Below are 27,667 nucleotides of genomic sequence, written 5' to 3'. Positions count from 1 at the left end.
AGGTGCACAGGGACACATACAGGTGCTTCTCCCAAAATTAGAATATCATCAAAAAGTTAATTTATTTCAGTTTTTCAATACAAAAAGTGAAACTCATATATTATATAGAGTCATTACAAACAGAGTGATCTATTTCAAGTGTTTATTTCTATTGATGATTATGGCTTACAGCCAATGAAAACACAGAAGGCATTATCTCAGTAAATTAGAATACTTTATAACAACAGCTTGAAAAATTATTTTAAAATCCGAAATGTTGGCCTACTGAAATGTATGTTCAGTAAATGCACTCAATACTAGGTCGGGGCTCCTTTTGCATCAATTACTGCATCAATGCAGCGTGGCATGGAGACTATCAGCCTGTGGCACTGCTGAGGTGTTATGGAAGCCCAGGTTGCTTTGATAGCAGCATTCAGCTTGTCTGCATTGTTGGGTCTGGTGTCTCTCATCTTCCTCTTGACAATACCCCATAGATTCTCTATGGGGTTAAGGTCAGGCGAGTTTAAGGCCAATCAAGCACAGTGATACTGTTGTTTTTAAACCAGGTATTGGTACTTTTGGCAGCGTGGACAGATGCCAAGTCCTGCTGGAAAAGGAAATTTCCATCTCCAAAAAGCTTGTCGCCAGAGGAAAGCATGAAGAGCTCTAAAATTTCCTTGTAGGCGGCTGTGCTGACTTTGGTCTTGATAAAACACAGGGGACCTACACCAGCAGATGACACGGCTCCCCAAACCACAAATTGTGGAAACTTGACACTAGACCTCAAGCAGCTTGGATTGTGGCCTCTCCACTCTTCCTCCAGACTCTGGGACCTTGATTTCCAAATGAAATGCAAAATATACTTTCATCTGAAAACAACTCCTTGGACCACTGAGCAACAGTCTAGGTCTTTTTCTCCTTGGCTCAGGTAAGACGCTTCTGGCGTTGTCTATTGGTCATTAGTGACTTGACACAAGGAATGCGACACTTGTAGCCCATGTCCTGGATATGTCTGTGTGTGGTGGCTCTTGAAGCAATGATTCCAGCAGCAGTCCACTCCTTGTGAATCTCCCCCAAATTGTTGAATGGCCTTTTCTTAACAATCCTTTCAAGGCTGCGGTTATCCCGGTTGCTTGTGCTTGTGGGACCTTTTTAAACGCGTAGGAATCCTTTGCAGGTGGTTTTTGTTAATTATTCTAATTTACTGAGATAATGACTTTTGTGTGTTCATTGGTTGTAGGCCATAATCATCAACATTAACAGAAATAAACACTTGAAATAGATCACTCAGTTTGTAATGACTCTATATTATATATGAGTTTCACTTTTTGTGTTGAAGAACTGAAATAAATTAACTTTTTGATGATATTCTAATTTTGTGAGAAGCACCTGTAGATTAGCATACTTTGGTCCTGATTGACAGTCTTCCCTGATTTAGCTTGCATACAGAGAAACATCTCACTTTTTTGGCTAGGTGAAGTAAGACTCACAAATTCACTGAGTTTCACAAATATAATTAATTTTCTACTAATGGCTAAGGAATGAGTATTACATCCCAGAGTGCCGCCATTAATGGCTTCTGAAACAGAGCAAATATATTTCCTTACCTGCAATCTGTTTTTCGTGGTTAGCCAATTCAGAATGTGCATTTTGTGCATTCTTGTAACGAGAAGATTTCTCTTTTTCACCTTTGCTGGGGCCATTTTCTGAGTTTGCTGACTGTCTTTCTGCTGCTGCTTTCTTGGCTTCCATTTTCTTTTGCCGACAGGTTTTCACGGGCTCTGCCAGCATTCTCACTTGCCTGCGGAAAGAACTCAGAACCTGGATAGCACCTGTTTTTTTCTTCTCTTCCTGTGCCTCTGTGCTGCCAAATTCATCCACATGAGAGACTTTATAAAGAGGTAAAACGTGCAGCTGCTCATCCTGGGGACGTTTCCCAATTTCACGATTGTCTTCTCTGGTTAAAGTGCAAACCTGAAGGATAGTGGGAACACAATATTACTGAGCTTGTTGGACTGGTATGGTACAACAAATGTGCAGAGTAATTTTAATTGGTATTTGGATAGATCCTTCTTTTGTGTAAAAAGAAATTCTTGAAAATAACATATAGATGTAGGGGTATACAGTGATGAGCAATAGGGTAACAATGTTTTGAACTTTTGACTTTCAGGCTCCATATCTCACCGTCCACTTCTGCTTCGAATGTGAGACTACCATCATTTTATAGACATTCACCTTAGCTATCTCATATATAAATTTGACTTGCAACTATTTAGCATATGATTAGTTATGCAGATTCTTGTCATGTCACTGCATTATTACTGTTTTTCACCTAAAAATCTAAATGTAAATTTTTATAATTTTGGCAGTATTTTGAAAATTCACCTTTGGCTTTTAGCACTGCCTGCTCGGCATGCTCTTGATCACTCGATCAGATTCAAACATGTCTCTACCGAAATCTGATCCCAGGTCACTCCTACACTTTCCCAAAGTTGGCGCATTCTGGTCGACTCACTTGGGTATGTATACAGTTTTTTCTTCAACTTTACTCACATGTGTTCGATTGGGTTTAGGTCTTGGGACTGTGAGGACCAATCAAGCACCTCTAGTTCATTGTTATTGAACCATTTCTTCGCCAATCTCGGCCTATGCTTCTGGTTGTTGTCCTGCTGGAACACTATGTCGTCCATCTTATACCCATAGTACTCGAGTGTACGAAGTAATTTGTCTTGTAGGATACTCATATATAACTCAGCATTGAGACCACCATCAATCCTGGTCAAGTATCCAACGCCTTTGGCTGTGAAACAACTCCATATCATCAGGCTTCCTCCACGGAACTTGACAGTCTTGATCCATTAGCCGCTTTTTCCCTTGTTTCTTCCAGTCCTATTTGCATAATTCAGAGCGTAGTATATTGACTTTCATCTGATTGCTCTAAATAACCCATTTCCAATCTTCTACTGTCCACTTTTCATACTTTTTTGCAAACTCGAGCCAAAGTTTCTTATTACGATATTGAAGTCGAGGCTTCTTCACCTTTTTTCGAGTCACCATTCCAGACTTATGTAACGTGCGTCGCATGGTGCTTGCATGGACGTCTGTGATCTCACTATTACGAAGCATATGCGTCACCTCCACTGCCGTGTTTGTCGCACCACACCTAATAGACTTTGTGATGAGCCGACTTGTTGATTCCGATATTTTGCCTGGACGTCCAGCTCTTGGCTTTTGAATGGATGGACAGACTTCATTTCGTATTCTTCCAACTTTCATGGCTCTCACATGATGCAGTTTGGCAATTTTCTTGGCAGAGAGACCCCTATCGATGAGCTGGATGATGCTGCTTCTCTTTTCTTGGGAAATCTTCTTCATGGCTGCTACTCAATTTGAACCAGTGACCTTTCACTTGGGAATCAACCTAGTAACACATTGAGCTACTAGGGAAGGAGAGAACAGGTTGTAATTTGTAGTTTTCAGGTAGAAAAAGATTATTCCACCACCAGGAGCAAAACAGTAACAATGCAGTGACATGACAAGGATCTGCATAACTAATCATATGCTAAATATTTGTAAGTCAAATTTATGTATGAGATAGCCAAGATGAAGGTCTATAATATGATGGTAGTCTCACATTAAAAGCAGTAGTGGATAGTGAGATATGGAGCCTGAAATTGAAAGTTCAAAACATTGTTACCCTTTTGCTTGTCACTGTATATATGACCAATATAGCCTCAGTTATTGTGATAGGTTTTCCCTCTTGTGACTGTTTTCACATCTTCTGCACCCCTTTGCTTGCTAACAATGCCAATACACGGATGCCTTGGTTATATTTCTATGTGGATCTTTGGCAACAGATGGGAAGCTGTCCCAATGGAACATGGAGTTGGTGGCATGGTGCATGTAAGAACAACCTTAATTAATGTCAAATAGGTTGTCATTTTCACTACCCAAAAGGGAATGGGACCACCAGAACTGTGCCAACATTTTTTGTTAAACAGAGTAAGATTTTTTGTAGAATGTCTATGCATCATTAAATTCACAGACACATTTGTTGATTAACTTTTCTAGATATTCTGTACTTTCAGGTGTCTATTAGATTGAAGGCCTCTCTATGAGGCTATCAGACATATAACCTCATTTATGATTTTCATCCAAAAATTAAAATCTGAGTTACCAGTGTGCTGCCATTTTGCATATTGTGCAAATCTCTGTGGGAATGAGCACAAAAGTCCAAGCAAGCTGTTACTCCTGAAAAAGGGCGACCTTCCTTCTTGCCAAGACGACAGTCTGGGGCTCTGTGCTCATGCTCAACCTACAAGGCAATGACAAAGAGAGAATGGGCTGTTAGGCTGAAAACTTTATCAAAGCGAGAGAAAATTTTGTATTGCCTTTTAGTTGTTTGTACCCAAATATTTGTTCTTATAAATCTGTAGCGAAAATATATGGACAAAAAGTATTTTAGTTATATTAGACTATTATATATTAAATGCACCCATAACAGAATATTAAATACCTGATTAGTATAGGCATCTGGTGCAAGCTTCCTGTAGATTGGAGCCATCAATGTCGACAAGTACTGAAGACTGTCCTCCAACTTCTCTTCCTATATTAAATAACATATTCCAATAAATGAATCCCATCTTTTCAGAATTATTTTTCTCATAGCAGCTTAGAAAAATAAGTTTATAATTTTTAATTTTGATATATTCCATAGATACACAACTTAAAATACTATTCCAAGCCAAAAGAATGTAGAATAAAAAAAAAAGGGCTAACCTCTTCAGTCTGCTAAGGGGTGAGGATCTCAATGGCCAGACCTCACCAATCATTTATTGATGGCCTATCCTAAGAATAAACCATCAACAGAAAATCCTGGGAAATACCCAAACATATAATCAAGTAAATTATACAATATGAAAACTATTTTAGAGTCTAAATTTAAAAGGGTTGTCCACTGCTTGGATAACCCCTTCTGAAAAACTCAATTTCCTGGGGTAAAAATAGGAAAAGCTTATATTCACATTCCGCAGCAGCACAATTCCAGCAATGAGCAGCAGCAGATCAGACACCATAAACCACAGCAGTCACATGACACAATTATGTTATGTCTCTCACAAGGACCAGTGCTGGAGCGGCGCCACAACAGGAATCAAGCTTATATTGTTTTTATTTTCTGTGTGTCTAAGGTGAAACTTTTCTTCTTATGGAGAGTCCGAAGCCGGTGTAAGGAGACTTATAGGCCTTGCAATGCTCTTCTGGGAATTTAAATATGCATATAGCCTCTTCAGAGAGGAAGAGGACTTGAACTCTAGTGCCACCTATTGGAAGTACCAATCCTAAAAGTCACTATCAACCATTTAACAAGCCTTGCCACATGACTTAGGATCTTAAGTTATGTGACAAGGCTCGATAATGGTTTAATATTGATTTTAAGGATTGCTACATCCAATAGGTGGCACTAGCGTTCAAGTCCTCTTCTTCTCTGAAGAGGATATTTGCATATTTATTTTCTGTGGGGCATTGAATTGATTAGCAGGAGTTGTCCAGAAATTTAGAGAATTGCAATTTTGTTTCTGATGTATATAAAAATGTATTCTTCCCGCTTTTATTATTTCACAATCTAGAATAAGAAGTATACTCATTAGGAACTGCTAGTGTGAGAGGCAAAGTATGAAGTTGAAAGTTACAGAGTTTTTTGCTACCCCATCTGAGAGCAGTATAATGTAGAGACTGAGACCCTGATTCCAGTGATGTGTAACTTACTGGGTTACTTGCTGTCTTTCTGATAAAATCATAGATTGATCTGCTGCAGTTCTCTGAATATTGAGCTCTGTATAACCCCGCCCACACCACTGATTAGCAGCTTTCTGCCAACGTACAGTGAACACAGAAAGCTGCCAATCAGTGGCGGGGGCGTGTTTTTTCAGAGCTCAAGAATGTGCTTTACTATTTGGCTGCAGATTTACTGGTCCTCTAAGACTGTGGTTTTATCAAAACTGCAAAAAGCAGCCCTGTAAGTGATACGTCATTGGAATCAGGGTACGTGTCCCATATATTATGCTGCTCTCAGATCAGGTAGCAAAAACAGATTCCTTTTAAATGAATGACCACTGTTCTTTTCGTGGGTGTGGTAACTCCACTAACAACGTTAGTATGGACAATTATAGACAGGATGGCCAAATGTTTCTCATTTCTCGTTAATTTACCCAAAAATCAATATCAATCATGGACAAATTGGAAAACTATAATGAGTGATCAGACAACCATTTTTTTGGCCAGCAATGAAAAAAAGAGTCTTATTTTTACTGTTAAAGGGGTATTCCCATCTCCAAGATCCTATCCCAATATGTAGTAGGTGTAATAATAATAATATTAGCAAATACCTCCAATTAGAAATGTAGTATAGTATTTTTGATTCGCTATGTCTCGTTCCTCATGTGCAGGCATTGCAGGACCTTAGGTATCCATGGTTACGTCCGCTAATAAAGTCACAGTTAGTTAGATAGCTGCTAGTGGTCGTAACCATGCATACCTAAGGTCCTGCGATGCCTGCACATGAGGAAAGAGACATAGCGAATCAAAAATACTATACTACATTTCTAATTGGAGGTATTTGCTAATATTATTATTATTATTATTATTATTATTACACCTACTACATATTCGGATAGGATCTTGGAGATGGGAATACCCCTTTAACTGTCCTGGAATGTATGGATTGTTGGCAACCTTGATTATTACAGTAGGTACGAATCGATTTGAACAAACTGGTCTATTGGCCAACACAGTAATCTCTGGCTGCTGGATGGGAAGCCCTGTGAACTGCCTCTTACCTAGCGGCATCTGTGGCTCTTCAATTGATTAGCCAGCCTGGTGCAACATCATCGTTGCGGTATGATGCACCTTTTGACGTTGCGCCAGGCCAGCTGAATGAAAAAATAGCTGTGGATGCCGTCAGATAAGAGGCAGTTCTCACAGCTTTCATCCAGTGGCCAGAGATGACTGTTGTGGCCAAGAGAAGGAGTCCTGTGAATTGATTCGCACCAACTCATTTATTTATTTTACTCACAACGCTTTACAGACATTATCACCTCTGTCCCCATTGGGGCTCACAATCTACATTCCCTATCAGTATGTCTTTGGAGGGTGGGAGGAAACCGGAGAACCTGAGGGAAACCCACACAAACCACGGGGAGAACATACAAACTCCTTGCAGAGCTGTTTACTGTTACTTTTTTACAACAGAGTATTTTTATACGTTTGTTTTACTGTGTCCTTATGTGTTTCAGTCTTTTGGTGGTGTGAACACTGTCTTACAGACTTGTTCACTGTGTACATGGCCCATGTGTTTGTATTAAACTCCTTGCAGATGTTGTTCTTGGTGGGATTTGAACCCAGGACCCCAACACTGAAAAGCAACAGTGATAACTACTGTGTTGCTCTAGTCTGATTATGGATCCCAAATATCCATTAATCATCAAAGCTCATTTTAAGGATTGTTCCATTTTCTTTTATTGAACTGTTCATTGATATTCTTGAACTATGTCTAATTTTGAGTTTGTTTTTGAAAAGGTAAAATAAAAACACGCAACTAAGATCATTGCCTGAAAGCAGAAAACATACCCGTTTGTGGAAAAAAAGCAGTGGCATTCAGATAGGTTCCCATAGTTTCTTGTGAAATCAGTCACTTAGATTATACCAATTAGTGTGGAAACACGTTGCCATTCCTGCTGGAGCCTGTCACTCTGATAGTCTGACTATACTGTACATATGGACATAACAAGATGATCCACCAACACTGCAGCGTGCACATTACCGGCTGCAGGGCGCTAGCAGCTCTAATTGTCATGAAACACTGAATATGCTGAAGAGGACCATAAATAGAGGGAAATGGCACCTACTGTTTAGGTGGCACAGTTTAACACTAACAGTCATCATGACATGTCGTCAGAGAAGATTACTCATTTCAATTCATACAGCCCATAATTGCGAAAAGACAGATACACAATAGCTGGCAAATGCATAATGCGTAAGTGTGAATATGTCATTCATAATAGACAGTACACACCATTTTCCATCTAACAGTACAGTAATACATTTCATTGTAGGGTCCCATCAATTATCTGCTGTAAGTAGTTCTAGGAATTAATTTCCTAGTTTTCCTAATAAAAACATCAGAAAAAAAATTATATGTCCTTGTAAGCAAGGTATATTCATTTTATGGAACATCTGGAATATTCAACTATTCCAAAAGCAAGAATTCATGGCCAAGTGTACATCACATCCATACTTGTCCTGTGCCAAGAGGTGTAACTTGAATCTACATGGTTCCAATGCAAAATCTAGAGCAGGTTCCCTCACCTGCCATCTGCCATTTATAAAACCGATGTCTTCTTTTGTTCCTCACTTTTACCCAGTGCCCAGGATTTATTGCTATTTCTGTACCCTCCATTGCAATGCCCTTGTCTATGCCTAATTAATCACTGACTGTGAGGCTAGAAATAATTGTAGTAGGTTAATGCAGAAGTGAAACTCTACACATTCAGTGCATGTAGTGAGATTACATTATGCTACAACTGTAAACCACATGATGGCATTAAAAGTCAATGGACAACTATCGGCATACTGTGAACACTTATTTAGCAGTACTTTCATGCCGTTCTTTTTTCATATGACCGTCTGTATACTATAAATATATTGTTGTGTAATGTAACAACTGTTTTTCCATTTTAGCACAACGTGACATAGATCAGCTTCTACTCTCATGGTGAAACAGTATAAACTCCTGGAGGTGTGCTCAACCATTAGGCCTCTTTAATATGTTGTTTATAACATATATATATATATACAAACCAGAGAAACCTGACCAGCACCTCCTAGTGTGAACTGGTGCCAGCTGCCGTAACTATAAAATATATCAAAAGAATGCAGCAGCACTCCATATGGCCAAGATACGTCTTAACAATGAAAATAATGAAAATATTAGATCTAAACTGTTTTGCTCAGCAACAAGTACTTACAAACAATGAAGGTTTTTAGCGCATAAATTGGCCAATTTCTCTGGTTTGTCCGTTTAGTTGTAGGCTTGTAGCCCAAAAGTGGCATGTTAGGCAGAGTAGTTACCCATCAGGGGGAGGTTACCTTGCCGTGGTTGATGGGCACACATGAATTGGCCAATTTATGCGCTAAAAACCTTCATTGTTTGTAAGTACTTGTTGCTAAGCAAAACAGTTTAGATCTAATATTTTCATTATTTTCATTGTTAAGACACATCTTGGCCATATGGAGTGCTGCTGCATTCTTTTGAGATATATATATATATATATATATATATATATATATATATATATACGCAGGGTGGTCCAAAAGTAGGTGGACAGAAAGTGTAATAAGGTTATGAAGGGGGAGATTTATCAAACATGGTGTAAAGTGATTATGTGGAGTGATGAAGCTTCTTTCAAATTATCCGGCCATATTAACAGACATAATTGCATTTAACATTAAAGCAACAACTAAACAACTAAATGAGCCTTGTGTCAATGTTTGGGGTGGTATTTCAAATTTTGATGGAACAGTCACAGGAGATAAGTATCTCGAAATTCTAATAATAAATCAAGTTGTTCCCCAGTTACAGCAACAGCCTAATTTAAATGACCTTTATTTCCAACAAGATGGGGCCCCTCCACATTATTCAAGAGTAGTCCGCGAGTATCTTGATGAAACATTTCCTAATAAATGGATTGGCTGAAGAGGCCCACTTGATTTGCCGGCATGTTCACCAGACCTGACCCCAATGGATTTTTTATTTTGGGGAGTACTCAAGGACAAAGTTTATAGTCGAAAACCAAAAAGTGTCAGTGATTTGAAAAATTTCATAAAGATTGCATAAGAGATGCATTGAAATTAATACCCAAAGCTGTGCAAATTGTAATGGAAAACAGTTTGAGCGCCTGCATTGATAAAATTGAAGGGCTTTTGTATTATTGTTCAGAATAAAATTTAATTGTCAATGTTATGCTTGTGTTAGTAAATATAATTCTATATATAAATCAAAATAAATGTTATTATTTTCTGTCCACCTACTTTTGGACCACCCTGTATATATATATATATATATATATATTTATATATATATATATATATACACTGCTCAAAAAAATAAAGGGAACACTCAAATAACACATCCTAGATCTGAATGAATGAAATATTCTCATTGAATACTTTGTTCTGTACAAAGTTGAATGTGCTGACAACAAAATCACACAAAAATCATCAATGGAAATCAAATTTATTAACCAATGGAGGCCTGGATTTGGAGTTACCCCCAAAATTAAAGTGGAAAAACACACTACAACTTTGATGTAATGTCCTTAAAACAACTCCTGGACAGTCTGTGGTGCAATGTGACGTTGGTGGATGGAGCGAGACATGATGTCCCAGATGTGCTCAATCGGATTCAGGTCTGCCTTCATCTTGCAGGAACTGCTGACACACTCCAGCCGCATGAGGTCTGGCATTGTCCTGCATTAGGAGGAACCCAGGGCCAACCGCACCAGCATATGGTCTCACAAGGCGTCTGAGGATCTCATCTCGGTACCTAATGGCAGTCAGGCTACCTCGGCGAGCACATGGAGGGCTGTGCGGCCCTCCAAAGAAATGCCACCCCACACCATTACTGACCCACTGCCAAACCGGTCATGCTGAAGGATGTTGCAGGCAGCAGATCGCTCTCCATGGCGTCTCCAGACTCTGTCACGTCTGTCACATGTGCTCAGTGTGAATCTGCTTTCATCTGTGAAGAGCACAGGGCGCCAGTGGCGACTTTGCCAATCCTGGTGTTCTGTGGCAAATGCCAAGCGTCCTGCATGGTGTTGGGCTGTGAGCACAACCCCCATCTGTGGACATCGGGCCCTCATACCACCCTCATGGAGTCGGTTTCTAACCATTTGTGCAGACACATGCACATTTGTGGCCTACTGCAGGTCATTTTGCAGGGCTCTGGCAGTGCTCCTCCAGTTCCTCCTTGCACAAAGGCGGAGGTAGCGGTCCTGCTGCTGGGTTGTTGCCCTCCTACGGCCCCTCCACGTCTCCTGGTGTACTGGCCTGTCTCCTGGTAGCGTCTACAGCCTCTGGACACTACGCTGACAGACACAGCAAACCTTCTTGCCACAGCTTGCATTGATGTGCCATCCTGGATGAGCTTCACTACCTGAGCAACTTCTGTGCGTTGTAGAGTCCGTCTCATGCTACCACGAGTGTGAAAGCACAACCAACATTCAAAAGTGACCAAAACATCAGCCAGAAAGCATTGTTACTGAGATGTGGTCTGTGGTCCCCACCTGCATATGTAAAGGTGTCACCGCACCCTCTGACCTGAGAAGTTACAGTGCAGCAGCCACGGAAGGGATCGGACCTGCTGCAGAGGCACAGGGAGAGGTAAGTATTGTGCCGGGGACCTGAGCAAGCGGGGGGGAGCGGGCGCTGACACCAGCACCGCCGCACCGCTCACAGGTCCCATAGCGTGCCGGGGTTTCCGACGGTAAGTGGCCCCCCCTACCTGCTCAGGGCCCCGGCACTTGCCCGGGTGCGCCAGGTGCTGATGCCGGCCCTGTTTATATGCATATATAGATATAGCTAGTAGTGATGAGCAAGTATGCTCGTTACTCGAGATTTATGAGCATGCTCGGGTGTTTTCCGAGTATCTTCAGCGTGCTCGGGTGTTATGTTTTAGTTACGCCATGTACATGATTTGCGACTATTTGACAGCTTTAATAGATGTGAGGAATGCTTGTTTCTTAGGCATTCCTCACATGTATTAAAGCTGTCAAACAGTCGCAAATCATGTGCATGGCGTGACTAAAACATAACACTCGAGCATACTGATTATACTCAACGAGCACCCGAGCTTGGTCGCCGAAAGGGTTAATACAACATACTCTCTCATCTCTAATAGCTACCTTAGAGAAGAGCAAATAAATTTGAGTGCATATTTTTTTGTAACTCTCTTCCACACTTATTCAACTGCATTTTTCTGAGCTGAAAAAGGCCATCAAAATGTTTAAAAAAAATCTGTATACTCACCTTACCACTCACCTCGTCAGCCCCTCCACTCCTCACCATCACCCCCGCGTCATCCATCCAGTTCTCACCTAAACTTCTGCTTACCGCCACTCACACTGAAATCCCCAGAAGCCCATAAAAGGTCACAACATCATGATGTCATGGCGTCCACCGTGACTGTGCACACTCATGCGCAGAACCCTCCGAAGCCTCATCAAAGCCAGAAATCCTGGCCCAATGTGAGATGCCAAGAGATGCCCAGTGTGAGAAAGTGGTGGCGATCTGAAAATGTCTTAAGAAATCAATGGGTGACAGTGAGGAGCAGGGGGGCCAGAGAGGTGAGCGGTAAGGTGAGTATAAGCATATATATTATTTTTTACATCTTACATTTATTAAGCTTTGGGGTCTGCAAAAGCATATTAAGGGACATTAAATTCACGGAGAAGTTATTTTCTGGGAGAATACAATCGGACAGGCGAATTCAAATATTGCCTGATCGCTAATATCTAATATACAGTATATAAATATATACACATATAATTATATATACAGTACAGACCAAAAGTTTGGACACACCTCATTTAAAGATTTTTCTGTATTTTCATGACTATGAAAATTGTACATTCACACTGAAGGCATCACAACTATGAATTAACACACGTGGAATTATATACTTAACAAAAAATTGTGTAACAACTGAAAATATGTCTTATATTCTAGGTTCTTCAAAGTAGCCACCTTTTGCTTTGATGACTGCTTTGCACACTCTTGGCATTCTCTTGATGAGCTTCAAGAGGTAGTCACCGGAAATCTTTAAATGAAAACGTGTGTCCAAACTTTTGCTCTGTACTGTATACAGAGAGACACTTTTGAAATAAGAGACACTTACCTCCCTTGGGTCATCACAAAGAAGTTTAAATTTCCTGGGGATTTTACTTCTAGCAAACTTGCACCCATTGTAGTACATACTCCAAGAGCACCCGAAAGAAAATGAGGCACCACAGGTATCGGGGTCCAGCCCCTGGCATGCACAGGTACGCCTAAATAATATGAAACATAGATATTAGTGGGTTGATAAGATTATAATGAAATCCAGTGTCTGTGCTGTTGTAAGGTTGGCAAGCAACAAAGTTGTTTTTTTTCTATCATCCCAATTAACTTACTCCTCATTGAGAGCGCAACGTCTGTTTGTCAAGGTTCCATACTTCCGTAGCGTTTCAGTGAGCTCAGAATACATCGTGTCTGCTAAAGTTGTTGATATGCCTTCCCAAACGAGGATTAAAATCACTATCACAGCAGTTTCACAGGAGTGGCCTGCGCGCTCTCGCACCAAACACAGCATTTTTTCCTCAACTCCGCTTCGTCGAATAACCTGTCAACAAATCAGCAAGTTTTATAAGGCCCACTGTAACACGTAATTCAAAAGGGCTTTAGAAAAACAGATTTAATGGTACTATGTTATGTTTTATTAGTCAAATTAGTACATAAAAGTGCAAAACAGTGAAAATAGTAGTATTACTAGACATTTATGAGTCACTTGACCAATTTTTAATGTACAAGTCACGAGTATTGCATAAAGTATGGGCAGCATAAATAGAACTACTAACTACTAGCAGAATGAACTACAAACTAATTAACTTTACCTGATCACAGTTTCTGTTACCTAAATCTGTTACCTCCTAGTTATATTCCTGAGGGCATCAAGTGTAAGACTAGTTATATAAAACTGCCCACCTAGGGGGAATGCTGGTTCTCCACGTATAGAGTCAATCCTGCGTTGGAGAAAAGTATGCAAATTATCTTTCTCTCACGGAAAGATAGAGAGCTAATTTGCATTTCTTTTCTCCGATGGAGAATTGCATTTAAGACTCCATGTGGGCATCTGTATATAACTAGTCTTACAACTTGCTGCTCTCGGAGGGGTTTGGCTCACAGAAACTGTGAAAAGGGAAAGTTAAATAGGTTGTAGTTCATTCTGATAGTAGTTAGTAGTTCTATTCATTCTGCCCATAGTTCATATGATACTCATGACCTTCATAGTAAAATTGATCAAGTGACTCATAAATGTCTATTTGTACTACTGGTGGCCTCCTGCTTCTCCCCTGAAGGCAGACATTGGTTTAAAAAAGGATCAGGCATGTTGGATTTTAGCATACGTAATCCTTTGTTCGAATAGAAGTGGCTACAAGAGGTCCCCATTGACCTCTTGCAGCCAATGGGGACCTCTAATGCATCTCTTGCAGCCAATGGGGATATCTAATGCGTAAGAAAGTCGTATAGTCACCTTTTAACTCCTTCCTGACATGCTCTGTACATGGAAGTGGGAAGGAAGTGTAAGGAGCAGTCTCACAGGCAGAGCCTACCCCAAACCTGTCAGATAATGCCAACGGGCCACAGCCTGGTCCTACTTCTAAGAGCCGCAGATGAAGATGAACCCCACCCATGACTGTCAGTCTCTGACAGTGGCATTAATAGTGCGCTGGCATTAGAGGTGCATCATTCTTTTCACCTATTGGCTGCCCCAATTTGTGATCATGGGGTGCTGATGGGCTGCTAAGGCAGCCAGGGACCTGTTGAAGAGCCCTGTGCCTGCCATCACAGAGCTTTGTTAAAATCCAGCCTGTGACTGGGCTTCAAAGGAGACTGTGATTTTTACTTAGGTAAAATACTTAGATATTGCTCTATGTAATACAAGCGATTTGACAATTACCGATTCAAGTCCCCTAAGGGGACTAACAAATATAGTAACAAGTAAAAAAAGGTTAAAAAAATATATAGAAAAATTAAAAACACATAAAATTTCGACTCACTTCCCCTTTCCCTGATAAGAAATAAAGATATTAAAAAATATTTTAAAAAATATGCATATGTGGTATCACTGTGTCCATAAAAGTCTAATCTATCAAAATATGGCTTATGGAAGAAAGAGAGGAAATGACTAAAAAATTCAATTGCCCATATCAGGAAGGGGTTAGAATGTATACATGTTTTTAGTCTTTTAGTATATTATGAAATGTGTTTCATAACATACATATCACTTACCCATTTTGCAATTGGACATCCCTGAGAGCTTTTCCCTTCTTTTCCTGTATATACAACTCTTTCAATCCTGATGGCCTTGCCCTTCTCACCTAACCTGAGAATGAAACCTCCAGTTAGTGGAAGTCGTCACATGTTGAGCATAGAAGATTTAGAATACAGTGTACACACTTTCATAGTATAGACTCTAATATATATACACTGCTAAAAAAATAAAGGGAACACTCAAATAACACATCCTAGATCTGAATGAATGAAATATTCTCATTGAATACTTTGTTCTGTACAAAGTTGAATGTGCTGACAACAAAACCACACAAAAATCATCAATGGAAATCAAATTTATTAACCAATGGATGCCTGGATTTGGAGTCATCTCCAAAATTAAAGTGGAAAAAACACACTACAGGCTGATCCAACTTTGATGTAATGTCCTTAAAACAAGTCAAAATGAGTCTCAGCATTGTGTGTGGCCTCCACGTGCCTGTATGACCTCCCTACAACACCTGGGCATGCTCCTGATGAGGTTGCGGATGGTCTCCTGTGGGATCTCCTTCCAGACCTGGACTAAAGCATCCGCCAACTCCTGGACAGTCTGTGGTGCAACGTGACGTTGGTGGATGGAGCGAGACATGATGTCCCAGCTGTGCTCAATCGGATTCAGGCCTGGGGAATGGGCGGGCCAGTCCATAGCTTCAATGCCTTCATCTTGCAGGAACTGCTGACACACTCCAGCCACATGAGGTCTGGCATTGTCCTGCATTAAGAGGAACCGATGGCATTGTCCTGCATTAGGAGGAACCAAGGGCCAACCGCACCAGCATATGGTCTCACAAGGGGTCTGAGGATCTCATCTCGGTACCTAATGGCAGTCAGGCTGCCTCTGGCGAGCACATGGAGGGCTGTGCGGCCCTCCAAAGAAATGCCACCCCACACCATTACTGACCCACTTCAAAACCGGTCACGCTGAAGGATGTTGCAGGCAGCAGATCGCTCTCCACCGCGTCTCCAGACTCTGTCACGTCTGTCACATGTGCTCAGTGTGAACCTGCTTTCATCTTTGAAGAGCACAGGGCGCCAGTAGTGACTTTGCCAATCCTGGTGTTCTGTGGCAAATGCCAAGCGTCCTGCACGGTGTTGGGCTGTGAGCACAAACCCCATCTGTGGACGTCGGACCCTCATACCACCCTCATGGAGTTGGTTTCTAACAGTTTGTGCACACACATGCATAAATGTGGTCTGCTGGAGGTCATTTTGCAGGGCTCTGGCAGTGTTCCTCCTGTTCCTCCTTGCACAAAGGCGGAGGTAGCGGTCCTGCTGCTGGGTTGTTGCCCTCCTACGGCCCCCTCCACGTCTCCTAGTGTACTGGCCTGTCTCCTGGTAGCGCCTCCAGGCTCTGGACACTACACTGACAGACACAGCAAACCTTCTTGCCACAGCTCGCATTGATGTGCCATCCTTGATGAGCTTCACTACCTGAGCAACTTCTGTGGGTTGTAGAGTCCGTCTCATGCTACCACGAGTGTGAAAGCACAACCAACATTCAAAAGTGACCAAAACATCAGCCAGAAAGCATTGGTACTGAGATGTGGTCTGTGGTCCCCACCTGCAGAACCTCTCCTTTATTGAGTGTGTCTTGATAATTGCCAGTAATTTCCATCTATTGTCTACTCCATTTGCACAACAGCATGTGAAATTTATTGACAATCAGTGTTGCTTCCTAAGTGGACAGTTTGATTTCACAGAAGTTTGATTTACTTGGAGTTATATTCTGTTGTTTAAGTGCTCCCTTTATTTTTTTGAACATATACAGTACAGACCAAGAGTTTGGACACACTTTCTCATTTAAAGATTTTTCTGTATTTTCATGACTATGAAAATTGTACATTCACACTGAAGGCATCAAAACTATGAATTAACACATGTGGAATTATATACTTAACAAAAAAGTGTGAAACAACTGAGAATATGTCTTATATTCTAGGTTCTTCAAAGTAGCCACCTTTTGCTTTGATGACTGCTTTGCACACTCTTAGCATTCTCTTGATGAGCTTCAAGAGGTAGTCACCGGAAATGGTATTCACTTTACAGGTGTGCCCTGTCAGGTTTAATAAGTGGGATTTCTTGCCTTATAAATGGGGTTGGGACCATCAGTTGTGTTGTGCAGAAGTCAGGTGGATCCACAGCTGATAGTCCTACTGAATAGACTGTTGAATTTGTATTATGGCAAGAAAAAAGCTGCTAAGTAAAGAAAAACGAGTGGCCATCATTACTTTAAGAAATGAAGGTCATTCAGTCCGAAAAATTGGGAAAACTTTGAAAGTGTCCCCAAGTGCAGTTGCAAAAACCATCAAGCGCTACAAAGAAACTGGCTCACATGAGGACCGCCCCAGGAAAGGAAGACCAAGAGTCACCTCGGCTTCTGAGGATAAGTTTATCCGAGTCACCAGCCTCAGAAATTGCAGGTTAACAGAAGCTCAGATTAGAGACCAGGTCAATGCCACACAGAGTTCTAGCAGCAGACATGTCTCTTCAACAACTGTTAAGAGGAGACTTTGTGCAGCAGGCCTTCATGGTAAAATAGCTGCTAGGAAACCACTGCTAAGGACAGGCAACAAGCAGAAGAGACTTGTTTGGGCTAAAGAACACAAGGAATGGACATTAGACCAGTGGAAATCTGTGCTTTGGTCTGATGAGTCCAAATTTGAGATCTTTTTTTCCAACCACCGTGTCTTTGTGCGACGCAGAAAAGGTGAACGGATGGACTCTACATGCCTGGTTCCCACCGTGAAGCATGGAGAAGGAGGTGTGATGGTGTGGGGGTGCTTTGCTGGTGACACTGTTGGGGATTTATTCAAAATTGAAGGCATACTGAACCAGCATGGCTACCACAGCATCTTGCAGCGGCATGCTATTCCATTCGGTTTGCGTTTATGTGGAACATCATTTATTTTTCAACAGGACAATGACCCCAAACACACCTCCAGGCTGTGTAAGGGCTATTTGATCAAGAAGGAGAGTGATGGGGTGCTACGCCAGATGACCTGGCCTCCACAGTCACCAGACCTGAACCCAATCGAGATGGTTTGGGGTGAGCTGGACTGCAGAGTGAAGGCAAAAGGGCAAACAAGTGCTAAGCATCTCTGGGAACTCCTTCAAGATTGTTGGAAGACCATTTCCGGTGACTACCTCTTGAAGCTCATCAAGAGAATGCCAAGAGTGTGCAAAGCAGTCATCAAAGCAAAAGGTGGCTACTTTGAAGAACCTAGAATATAAGACATATTTTCAGTTGTTTCACACTTTTTTGTTAAGTATATAATTCCACATGTGTTAATTCATAGTTTTGATGCCTTCAGTGTGAATGTACAATTTGCATGGTCATGAAAATACAAAAAAATCTTTAAATGAGAAGGTGTGTCCAAACTTTTGGTCTGTAATGTATATACATATAGCTGATGATGTCAACATTGCACTCAATGCAGTTAATTTAATGAGTTTCAATAATTGTTTTGCAACTTTGTAGAGATTAACACACTTTTATTAACAGAAATGAAATTGGCTTTTGTCATGCTGCTAATGACTAAATTGTTAATGCTTTAAAAAGATATTGATTTCTCTAAAAAGATATTTACAGTCATGAAAAATGCACAAAAACTAGTTCCAAGCCCAATAAATTAAAAGGTTGGGGCTCTTACACCAACCACTAAATGTGCAAAATTGCTTGAAAAAGCTCATGGTAACTTTTTACTAAAATACTTTGGCCATTACGAGATTTACAATCTATTTGTAGAAAAAAAATATATAGTTACACCAGTTATGATCTTGTTCCAGTGCAAAAAAACCCATTGAAAATGACATTAGCTAAAATGTTTGTTTTTTTAAGATAAAGAAATTACCTCTCTTCCAGAATCTCTCTTATAGCTGCCACATTAGGTCCAGCACCAAGATGTGTGTAATAAGGTCCTTCATCTTTCTCTATGATTTGATCTGTTCAGAAAAAAATGAATTTTTTTTGTCCCGAACCTGTAGAATTGGGCTTTGCCATGTAAAAATTAAACTTGCAAATTAAGATCTATATTTGTAAAAATGGTGTAATTTCTTGGGTTCTAGTCATATATGAATTGTGGATTCCATTCATGTTGAAATCCACAACTCTGTGGTTGTTCCATTGTATCATTGGTCCCAATGGCACCTGACAGACCTTACTGACTTATATTGGAGTTTGGCAGAATAGCATGCATACTAAGCCATTCTTGACAATTGCTGCGTCTAAGCTGCTGACAGAGGCTTTAAAAGGAGAGTTAATCAAAAGTGTGAACGTGCCCTAACATACTGTTAGCATGAAAATTCCTCCCTTACTCCGTTAACACAGCAAATCAATCAGTAGTCAATAGCTCTTGAAAAATCTAAATCCCCTGGCCTCTCTACCAAAGGCTGTTTGCATTCATTGGATATTTTTCAAGAGCATTGTCTTCATAAGCAAAAGGCAGACTGCCATAACAGCCACCCTTGTTCATGTGTCTCTTTCATATGCCTACAGTTGTAAATTTGACTTAAAGGGGTTTTCCCACTAACAAAAGTTCATTTTAATCAATGGCTGTGTCTGACCGTGCACAGAACATGGTCTGATCGTACCACATCTCCTGGACAGGAGAGGAAGCAAAGGAGTATACAGACATTACAGCAGGAGATCTCAGCTGATTCTTTCTTTGAAGTAAAACATTGTTTAAAAACAGGCAGTGAAATGTTATACCTCACAAAAAGAATCAGCTGTTATCTGTGCTGTAATGTTTGTACAGTCTTTTGCTTCCTCTCCTGCCCAGGAGATGTGGTATGATCAGACCATGTTCCTGTGCGGTCAGACACAGCCATTACACAGGACACAGCAGGGGCACATTTATAAGATTATCTCAGCACAGGAACATTTTATTTAAACACATCCAATTGTGGAAGTTATTATTCCAAGATCTGTCGATTAAAATACATTTTCATTCTTGGGAAAACCCCTTTAACCACTGTTTACCTGCTATATTTTGGGATTCCTCCGACTTGGAAAAGGGGTGATTTTAATTTCTTGGGTTAGAAAGATGTATTAAGTTTGCACCATAAAAAAAATATTAAAAAGCCTCATAGCCCATTAGAGAATATAAGCCATCAAACCATTTTACCTTGTCCTGGTAATTAGGTACAGCAAACTGTTACCTTTTTTGCCTGTGTGACCATATTATAGCCTAGGTTTTGTTGACCTATGTTTTTTTGTCTTGAGTGACAATAAGCCTAGCTATACCACTGTAACTAATGGGCATGATTTTTTGAGTTGAACATCTCGGTTAGTAATAAAAAATCTAATTTTATTTATGAAAGGAGTGGCAGATCTAACATAAGTGTATAGCAACATCACTTACCTACACAGCTACATGATGGAAAATCATACTGAGTTTTCACAGGTGTATCCAATAGGTTTTTGATAGGGGTGCTTAGAAGTTTTGAAGGAGATTCCAAGAAATTACTTAGAGCAGATCCTGCTGCTCTTTTCGTTGGGGTTCTTTCTTGTGGATGGACACTGTGATGATCTAGTGTTGAAGAATTAGTGTTTGTGGTTAAAATTGTAACGGGACCTGAAGACTCCACCTTCATGTGCTTGGGCGATTTAATGGTAGACACATGATGATGAAACAATGATTTACTAGGATAATGTTTCATTTGTTGTTCCATTGTTTCAAGAATACTTCTTTGTTGTATGTTATCTGGGCCAAAATGCCGAATTTCTGATTTGATTGTTTTTTTCCCTGTTTTGCTTTCATTGGGTGTCCGCATGCATATAGACCGTGAGCTGTTCTCCACTTTGACAGATCTGCGTACAGAAGAACTTTCATGTTTGGTTTGCTCCCTGCGCTGGAGTAAATGATGTCTTAAAGCAGCATGCTTTGGAATACAATTCACCTGATTTGCAAACTGAGGATGATATCCCGTTTGATCTTGCAAAGACTGAGCAGCAGGGTTGTTTTGTGGTAAGTATCTATTTTGGTTTATTGTACTTTGTGGGGTTGACCTGTCCTGATTTTGTGTCATGTGGTTCGGATTCAAAATGGGAAGATTGCTGTTGATTTTCTGCTCTTGGTAACCATGCTGGTCATGTTGCTGGGATCTGTTAGATTGATAGTATTGCCCAATAGTCTCTGCTTTAATTTGTATATGCTCTTTACCGGCCTCTAGATTTTCTGAAATATACTGATCCTTTCTATGTGCACCAGAAGGGCACTGATTGAAATGTAAATTTGTGTTGTTTGAACTTTGTCTTAGATGCCCCTCGTACTGATGCATATTTTGGTACTGATTGACCGTCTGAGAGCTTTCCTCCAATTTTAAGTGATTCTGAGGACTTGCCCTATGTGTTGTGTTACTGTAGAGTGATTGAGGATGAAAGTGCTTTTTGACCATGCTAAAATCTTGATTTTGTCTCTGCTGAAAATGTGGGTTAGGATGAAATTGTGAATTCCCATCCTGTTTCGAATTCATAACCTGTGTGTGTAAAGACGTTTGTACATTATGTGGAAAATGTTCTCCCTCAGATGTTTCTAGGTTTAAGTGCCGTCTTAAAGCTTGGTCAAATATTTGCTCAGTTTGCTGCTGGAAAAGGTTATTACTACTTTTCAGGTCATAGGATTGCAATTGTGTATCTGTACCCGCTTCTTGGGATAAGTGCTTTTGGAAATTCATTTGCTGCCCATGAGGTGATACGTCTCCATCTAAGTCCTGACTTGCATGTCCCCGATTCATGTTACCCTGTTTTCTTGTATATTGCCTAAGTTTCTTTTGACTCTGCGACTGAGAATGCACAAGTAATTTCAGCAAGTCCTCTGAAGTTTGTTTATTTTCTTCCTTCAGACAATCATGATTTCGTCGAAAATCTCTGAAGTTGGACTTATAAAAGGGTCTTCTTTGCTCCATCATTTCCATAGCATCTATTTCCATCCCATTGCAATAATCTTTCCCTTTTTGTGGATTATGCTCAATTAGCTTTTCTGGATACTTGTCAACTGTACAATTCATCTGCCTTTTGTGTTCTTGGGGTGGATCTGGTCCTGCCGAACAGTGAAGAGAAGGCAACCCAATGGTGGGTAATGTCTTGCTGTTCTGAGACTGCAAAAAAACCGGTTGAGAAATAATTCTTGGATCAAATGACTGACAAGATTCATTATTTTGTGAGGGTAAGAAATTATCACCACATAAGTTTTGGTTGGTTCTGTAGCTGTCAGTTTCCTGGGCAAACAGTAACTTATTCAACTGCAATAAAGTAAAATGATCTTTATTGAAAGCCTCAGAAAAGCTGTCATTGGGTCTGTTATGGAGACCATGGTAGGGTGGATTTGAAGAAACAGAAACTTGTTCCGAGCACATTGCTTGCCCAGTCTCAAGTGCATCACAGTTTTTTTCATTTATACTCTGGGAATAGTTGGGCATCTCTTGTGGAAGTGGTTTCTGTTCTGGTATGTGAAGTGAATAGCTTCCTGGTTTCACAGCTGATTCGCTGCATTTGTCACCATTTGGGGCCTCAACAGCCATAGCACCTGGCCCTTGAGACAGCACCGAGTTCAAGGAGAGTTGGGAAGTAATCTGCCCTGAGGTATGTGGTGAATGATTTGTCTGGGGAGACACATCATTGCTAGCATCATTTAGAGTTTTAATGGCAACAGTGTGAGGTGTGTGTTTCTGCACTGCAAGAGATAATTCACCATGCATCAACTTCAAGGAAGAGGCAAAACCAGTAGCACCATTGGACAATGGAATTGTCTCATCTGACAAAACATTGTCATTGTTGTGGGAATTAAGGTCTTTGTTCTGCTCATTGGGAACCTGAATAAGTGGGTTTTCATCTTCTGTTCTCCCAGTTTTACCTTGGCTAACCAAATCAGAAACACTGGGTTGGACATTGACATGTTGTCCATTGATTTCACCCTCATTTTCTCCATTCACTTCTTCAACTGTTTTTACTTTTTTCTGCTGAAGGTACTCTAACAGCAAAGGTTCACTAAGCGTGCGCTTTATTGCACCATTGTGTAAATTTGGATATACTCTGTTTTCAGGTATGAGGTCAGAGCAGTCCTGGTTTCCCTTCATGTGTGTGACACCATAGCTGTTCTTTGTCTGTAAACAGCTGTCTCCATTTATTTGGGGTTGGACTCTATCGGTTGGCAGGTTCCCATTTTGTAACTTTGCTGGATTGTTTTGGCAAGCAGGTGATGAATGTATTAGCAAATGACTCAATCTACTGCCCTCATCATGGTGGCTTCTTTCCTCTTCCATCGGGCCTGCTCCGGGGCCATCCACAAGGCTGCCCTGTGAACACGTCTAGAAGAGAATAAAAAAAAAATTAATTAGAAATGTTTCTTATGTACTAAATGCACGACGTAATTGATACATGCATATATTCATATATAATCCTCAGTTGTAGTATTTTAATATTTAATCATTAATAATTTATTTTGAAGCACATCTATAAATTGAACATGATTGATGAATAATTATTTTTAGTCCCTGAAGATCTGTCTTTGTAAATTAATTCCCGATATATCGCCAGATGAAATGGTTGTGAAATAAAATGTTTCTGAAGCATCAAGGTGCACATGGCAATGGACGAACAGTTTAAGATTGGTTTACTGACAGGATAAATCACAATTATATACAATGGCACGTTCTTGCCGACATAGCTTATGGAATAAAATGCAAATTGATTACATGCAAGAGATAGGTGGCAGTCTTGAAGTGTTACTGGGTAGGCCTCATGAAGTAACCAACTATTGGAGATAGTCCTTAATAGTACGTTGTTTGAATGAAAAAAAAATTTATGTAAATTTATGTATTCATCCAGCCAAATCAGTTCTCATACTTTGCACTGACGAGGGCCAACAGCCCGAAACACCGTGTCTGCAAATTGAGATTCTGATTTGGCTTTTATCCTAAGTCATATTGCACGACTCGTTAAAGGGTTGATTGTGACTTATAGGATTGCTGCTTCCAATAGGTGGTGCTGTAGAGTTCAAGTCCTCTTTTTCTCTGAAGAGGCAATTTGCATATTAACCCCTTAATGACCGGAACATTTTCCGTTTTTGCGTTTTCGTTTTTTGCTCTCCTACTTTCCAGAGCCAGAACCTTTTTTATTTTTTGTTCAATATGGCCATGTGAGGGCTTATTTTTTGTGGGACGAGTAGTACTTTTAAACACCATCACTGGTTTTACCATATCGTGTACTGGAAAACAGGAAAAAAATTCCAAGTGCGGTGAAATTGCAAAAAAAATGCAATTCCACAGTTGTTTTTTTGTTTGTTTTTTACCACGTTCACTGAATGCTAAAACTGACCTGCCATTATGATTCTCCAGGTCATTATGAGTTCGTAGACACCAAACATGTATAGGTTCTTTTTTAAGTGGTGAAAAAAAATTCCAAAGTTTGCTAAGAAAAAAAAATAATGGCGCCATTTTCCGAGACCCGTAGTGTCTCCATTTTTCGGGCTCTGTTGCTGGGTGAGGGCTTATTTTTTGCATCATAGAGGCAATGAGCAGGTCGCCTTTATGTAGTAGAAATGCTCACTTGCTAGGAGCGCTCATAGCAAGTGAGACATGACAACCACAGGGGTTTGCTGCAGACCCCGGGTTGTCATGCCCACGCATCGGTGATCCGCGATCATGTGACGGAGTCACAAACGAGCGGGGCTAATGCCGCGCTTCCGGCGTGGCACTGTTAAATGCCGCTGTCACAGAGATTGACAGCGGCATTTAGCTGGTTAACAGCCGGGGGTGGAGGGGTGGATCGCGATTCCACCCGTGGCTGTTGCGGGTACATGTCAGCTGTAAGAATCAGCTGACTTGTGCGCGGTTCAGTGCGGGCTCACCGCTAGAGCCCTTGCTGAATCGACCTTTCCGACGTGGTGCGTACTACTACTGACCATGTCGGAAAGGGGTTAAATTTCCCAGAGGAGCATTGGACGGCGAATAAGCCTCCTTACCTTGACATGCCAGAGCCAGTATGTCACTCTCCTCAAGGAGAAACATTACCCCTTATACCTCAGTCCAGAGCCTCTCATCTGGCAAATCAGATCTCATACTTTGCACTGATGAGGGCCAAAATCACCATGTCTGCAAATTGAGATTCTGATTTGGCTTTTATCCTAAGTCATAGTGCACGACTGGTTAAAGGGTTGATTGTGACTTGTAGGATTGCTGCTTCCAATAGGTGGCGCTATAGAGTTCAAGTCCTCTTTTTCTCTGAAGAGGCAATTTGCATATTTATGTAAGTAGGCGTTTTCTCAGACTTCTGATTTATATCTCTCTTCCAACACTTACTACTTGCATAAAACTTAATGTATAAAAAGCGAGAACAATTCCGAAATAAAGATTTACAGATGTCTGAATAAAATTGTTCTAGTCAAAATCATTTGTGTTTTTAGAAAACATGGATCAGGAAGCCAAAAGTTGATCCCCCTAAAAGGAACCTATACTTTTACGTTGCTGCTTAATACAGAAGAATGCCAATCATGTTTCTAAATATTGTTGGGTGCCATTTCCAAAATTAATATTATTACGTTATATTTTGGCCAGTTATTTAAGACTATGAAGTCCTTTCCTGCCTTATCTTCTTGGACATCTACTGCACCCTTGTAATCCATCTGAATTGCTACAAGTGTTTGTGTAAAAGATTTATTAGTATCTTCATTGGTTACTTGGTGATGCTCACAGAACAAGGAGAGAAAAAAGTCAATGTTTCTTATTGGGTTAAAAAAAACCTAAATATCTATTTGATCCTCCACAGACTTTTATACAATATTAATAGTTATAATATAGTATTATACATCCACTTTCATTTGCTAATACACAGTATTATATTTTTATGATGTATATGGCCAATTTAACAGCTTACAATGTACTGTGGATGGAAGAAAAAATATTTTATCAAGATTAAAGTTCTTAGTTGTTAAAAATTGTCCATCTAGTATACTTTTAGTGTCCATAACACTACATCTTAACTATTTCTATATGATAGATTCTTATTATACTAGTCTCTGCTCATATTTGTAATAGGAACTCACTCTCCCATCAGTAGAAGCTGCCATCTCTTTTCTCAGTAATGTAAAAATCTGTCTTCACTGAATACAGACTTTACCCTTGAATTGAGAATTTTGAAAATGAATGATCAGTCCATGAGGAGAAAGAAGCAGATTTCTCTGATAAGATATATTAACCGGTTCCCGACCGCCCACTGTAGATAAACGTCGGTGCTTGCTGGGCTCTGTGCAGCGCCGACGTTTAAAAACAGTGGGTGGTCTCGCAGCGCTCAGGACCCCCAGGGTCCGGCAAGCGCTGCGATTCCGGTGCAGAGCGTTAGCTCTGACAGGGAACATCATTGGGACCTGATTAGATCAGGTCCCAGTGATGTTAACCCTTTGCTGTCTTCTATATGCTGCGATCTATAGTGATCGCGGCATATAGGAGACAGCAGGAGGAGAGGGGGTCGTCAACTTACCTCTCCGAAGACCTCCGAGTCCTTCCAGGACCTGGGGTTGCTATGGCAGCTGGAGGTCACATGACTGCCTCCAGCTCTGCCATATATGGTGTCCTGTCTGGCTCAGCTGCAGCTGTAGCCTGGCAGGAGACTCTGACTGAAACAGTCAGGGAAGATCTCATGTAATGTAATGTAATACATGTCTATTACATTACATGAGATCAGTGATCAGAAAAATAAAAATTAATGTCCCATACAGGGACTAAGAAAAAATGTAAAAAAAAGTAAAAAAAAAGTTTTTAAACTATTAAAAAAAATCACAAAATAAATAAAAATAAATAAATAAAATATTAAATCAATAAATCCGTATATTTTTACAAAACCAAAAAAAGTACACATATTTGGTATTGCCGAGTCCGAAACAACCCGAGCTATAAAACTGTCACACTAATTAACTCCTTCTGTGCACACCGTAATAAAAATAAATAAAAAATGGAGCAAAAAAATATGCTTTTTCATCATATCGCCAAACAAAAAGTGGAAAAAATTGCGATCAAAAAACAAAATAGAAATAAAAATGGTACCACTGAAAACGTCATCTTGTTCCGCAAAAAAAAAGCCGCCATACAGCTCCATCAGCCAAAAAATAAAAAAGTTATAGCGCTCAGAATAAAGCAATGCAAAAAAAATATTTTTTTCTATAAAATTGTTTTGTGTAAAAGCGCCAAAACATAAAAAAAATACAGTAAGTGTAGTATCGCTGTAAACGTACTGACCCGAAGAATAACGCTGCCTGATCACTTTTACCACACGCAGAACGGCATAAAAAAACCCCTCAAAAAACAATTCCTGAATTGTTTGTTTTTGTTAATTTTACCTCCCAAAAAACGGAATAGAAAGCGATCAAAAAATGTCACGTACTCAAAAATGGTACCAATAAAAATGTCAACTCGTCCCGCAAAAAACAAGCCGTCACATGACTCTGTCGGCCGAAATATGGAAAAATTATAGCTCTCAAAATATGGTGATGCAAAAACTAGATTCTGCAAAAAAAGCGTCTTTTAGTGTGTGACAGCTGTCAGTCAT

At 40.3% G+C, this 27,667-nt stretch overlaps 1 protein-coding gene across 4 annotated transcripts in view; it reads right to left on the bottom strand.

The window, feature by feature from the left end:
- TET2 (tet methylcytosine dioxygenase 2) overlaps positions 1 to 27,667 on the bottom strand; it is a 99,165-nt gene that overhangs the window by 5,497 nt on the left and 66,001 nt on the right. For all 4 annotated transcript variants that reach the window (XM_073639445.1, XM_073639463.1, XM_073639452.1 and 1 more), the window contains 8 exons: positions 20,487 to 23,433; positions 18,978 to 19,068; positions 15,085 to 15,178; positions 13,206 to 13,414; positions 12,932 to 13,082; positions 4,496 to 4,585; positions 4,157 to 4,294; positions 1,587 to 1,953 (listed from right to left, as the gene is read on the bottom strand). In XM_073639445.1, the coding sequence (XP_073495546.1) occupies positions 1,587 to 1,953; positions 4,157 to 4,294; positions 4,496 to 4,585; positions 12,932 to 13,082; positions 13,206 to 13,414; positions 15,085 to 15,178; positions 18,978 to 19,068; positions 20,487 to 23,433 (4,087 nt within the window). The remainder of the gene's footprint in view (positions 1 to 1,586; positions 1,954 to 4,156; positions 4,295 to 4,495; positions 4,586 to 12,931; positions 13,083 to 13,205; positions 13,415 to 15,084; positions 15,179 to 18,977; positions 19,069 to 20,486; positions 23,434 to 27,667) is intronic.

This window comes from Phyllobates terribilis, unplaced genomic scaffold, assembly GCF_046119375.1.
Source record: "Phyllobates terribilis strain yellow unplaced genomic scaffold, ASM4611937v1 Scaffold_1__5_contigs__length_1240528914, whole genome shotgun sequence".
Lineage (NCBI taxonomy): Eukaryota > Metazoa > Chordata > Amphibia > Anura > Dendrobatidae > Phyllobates > Phyllobates terribilis.
Note: the sequence above shows the minus strand (reverse complement) of the source record. Positions and strands in the feature narration are given on the sequence as shown.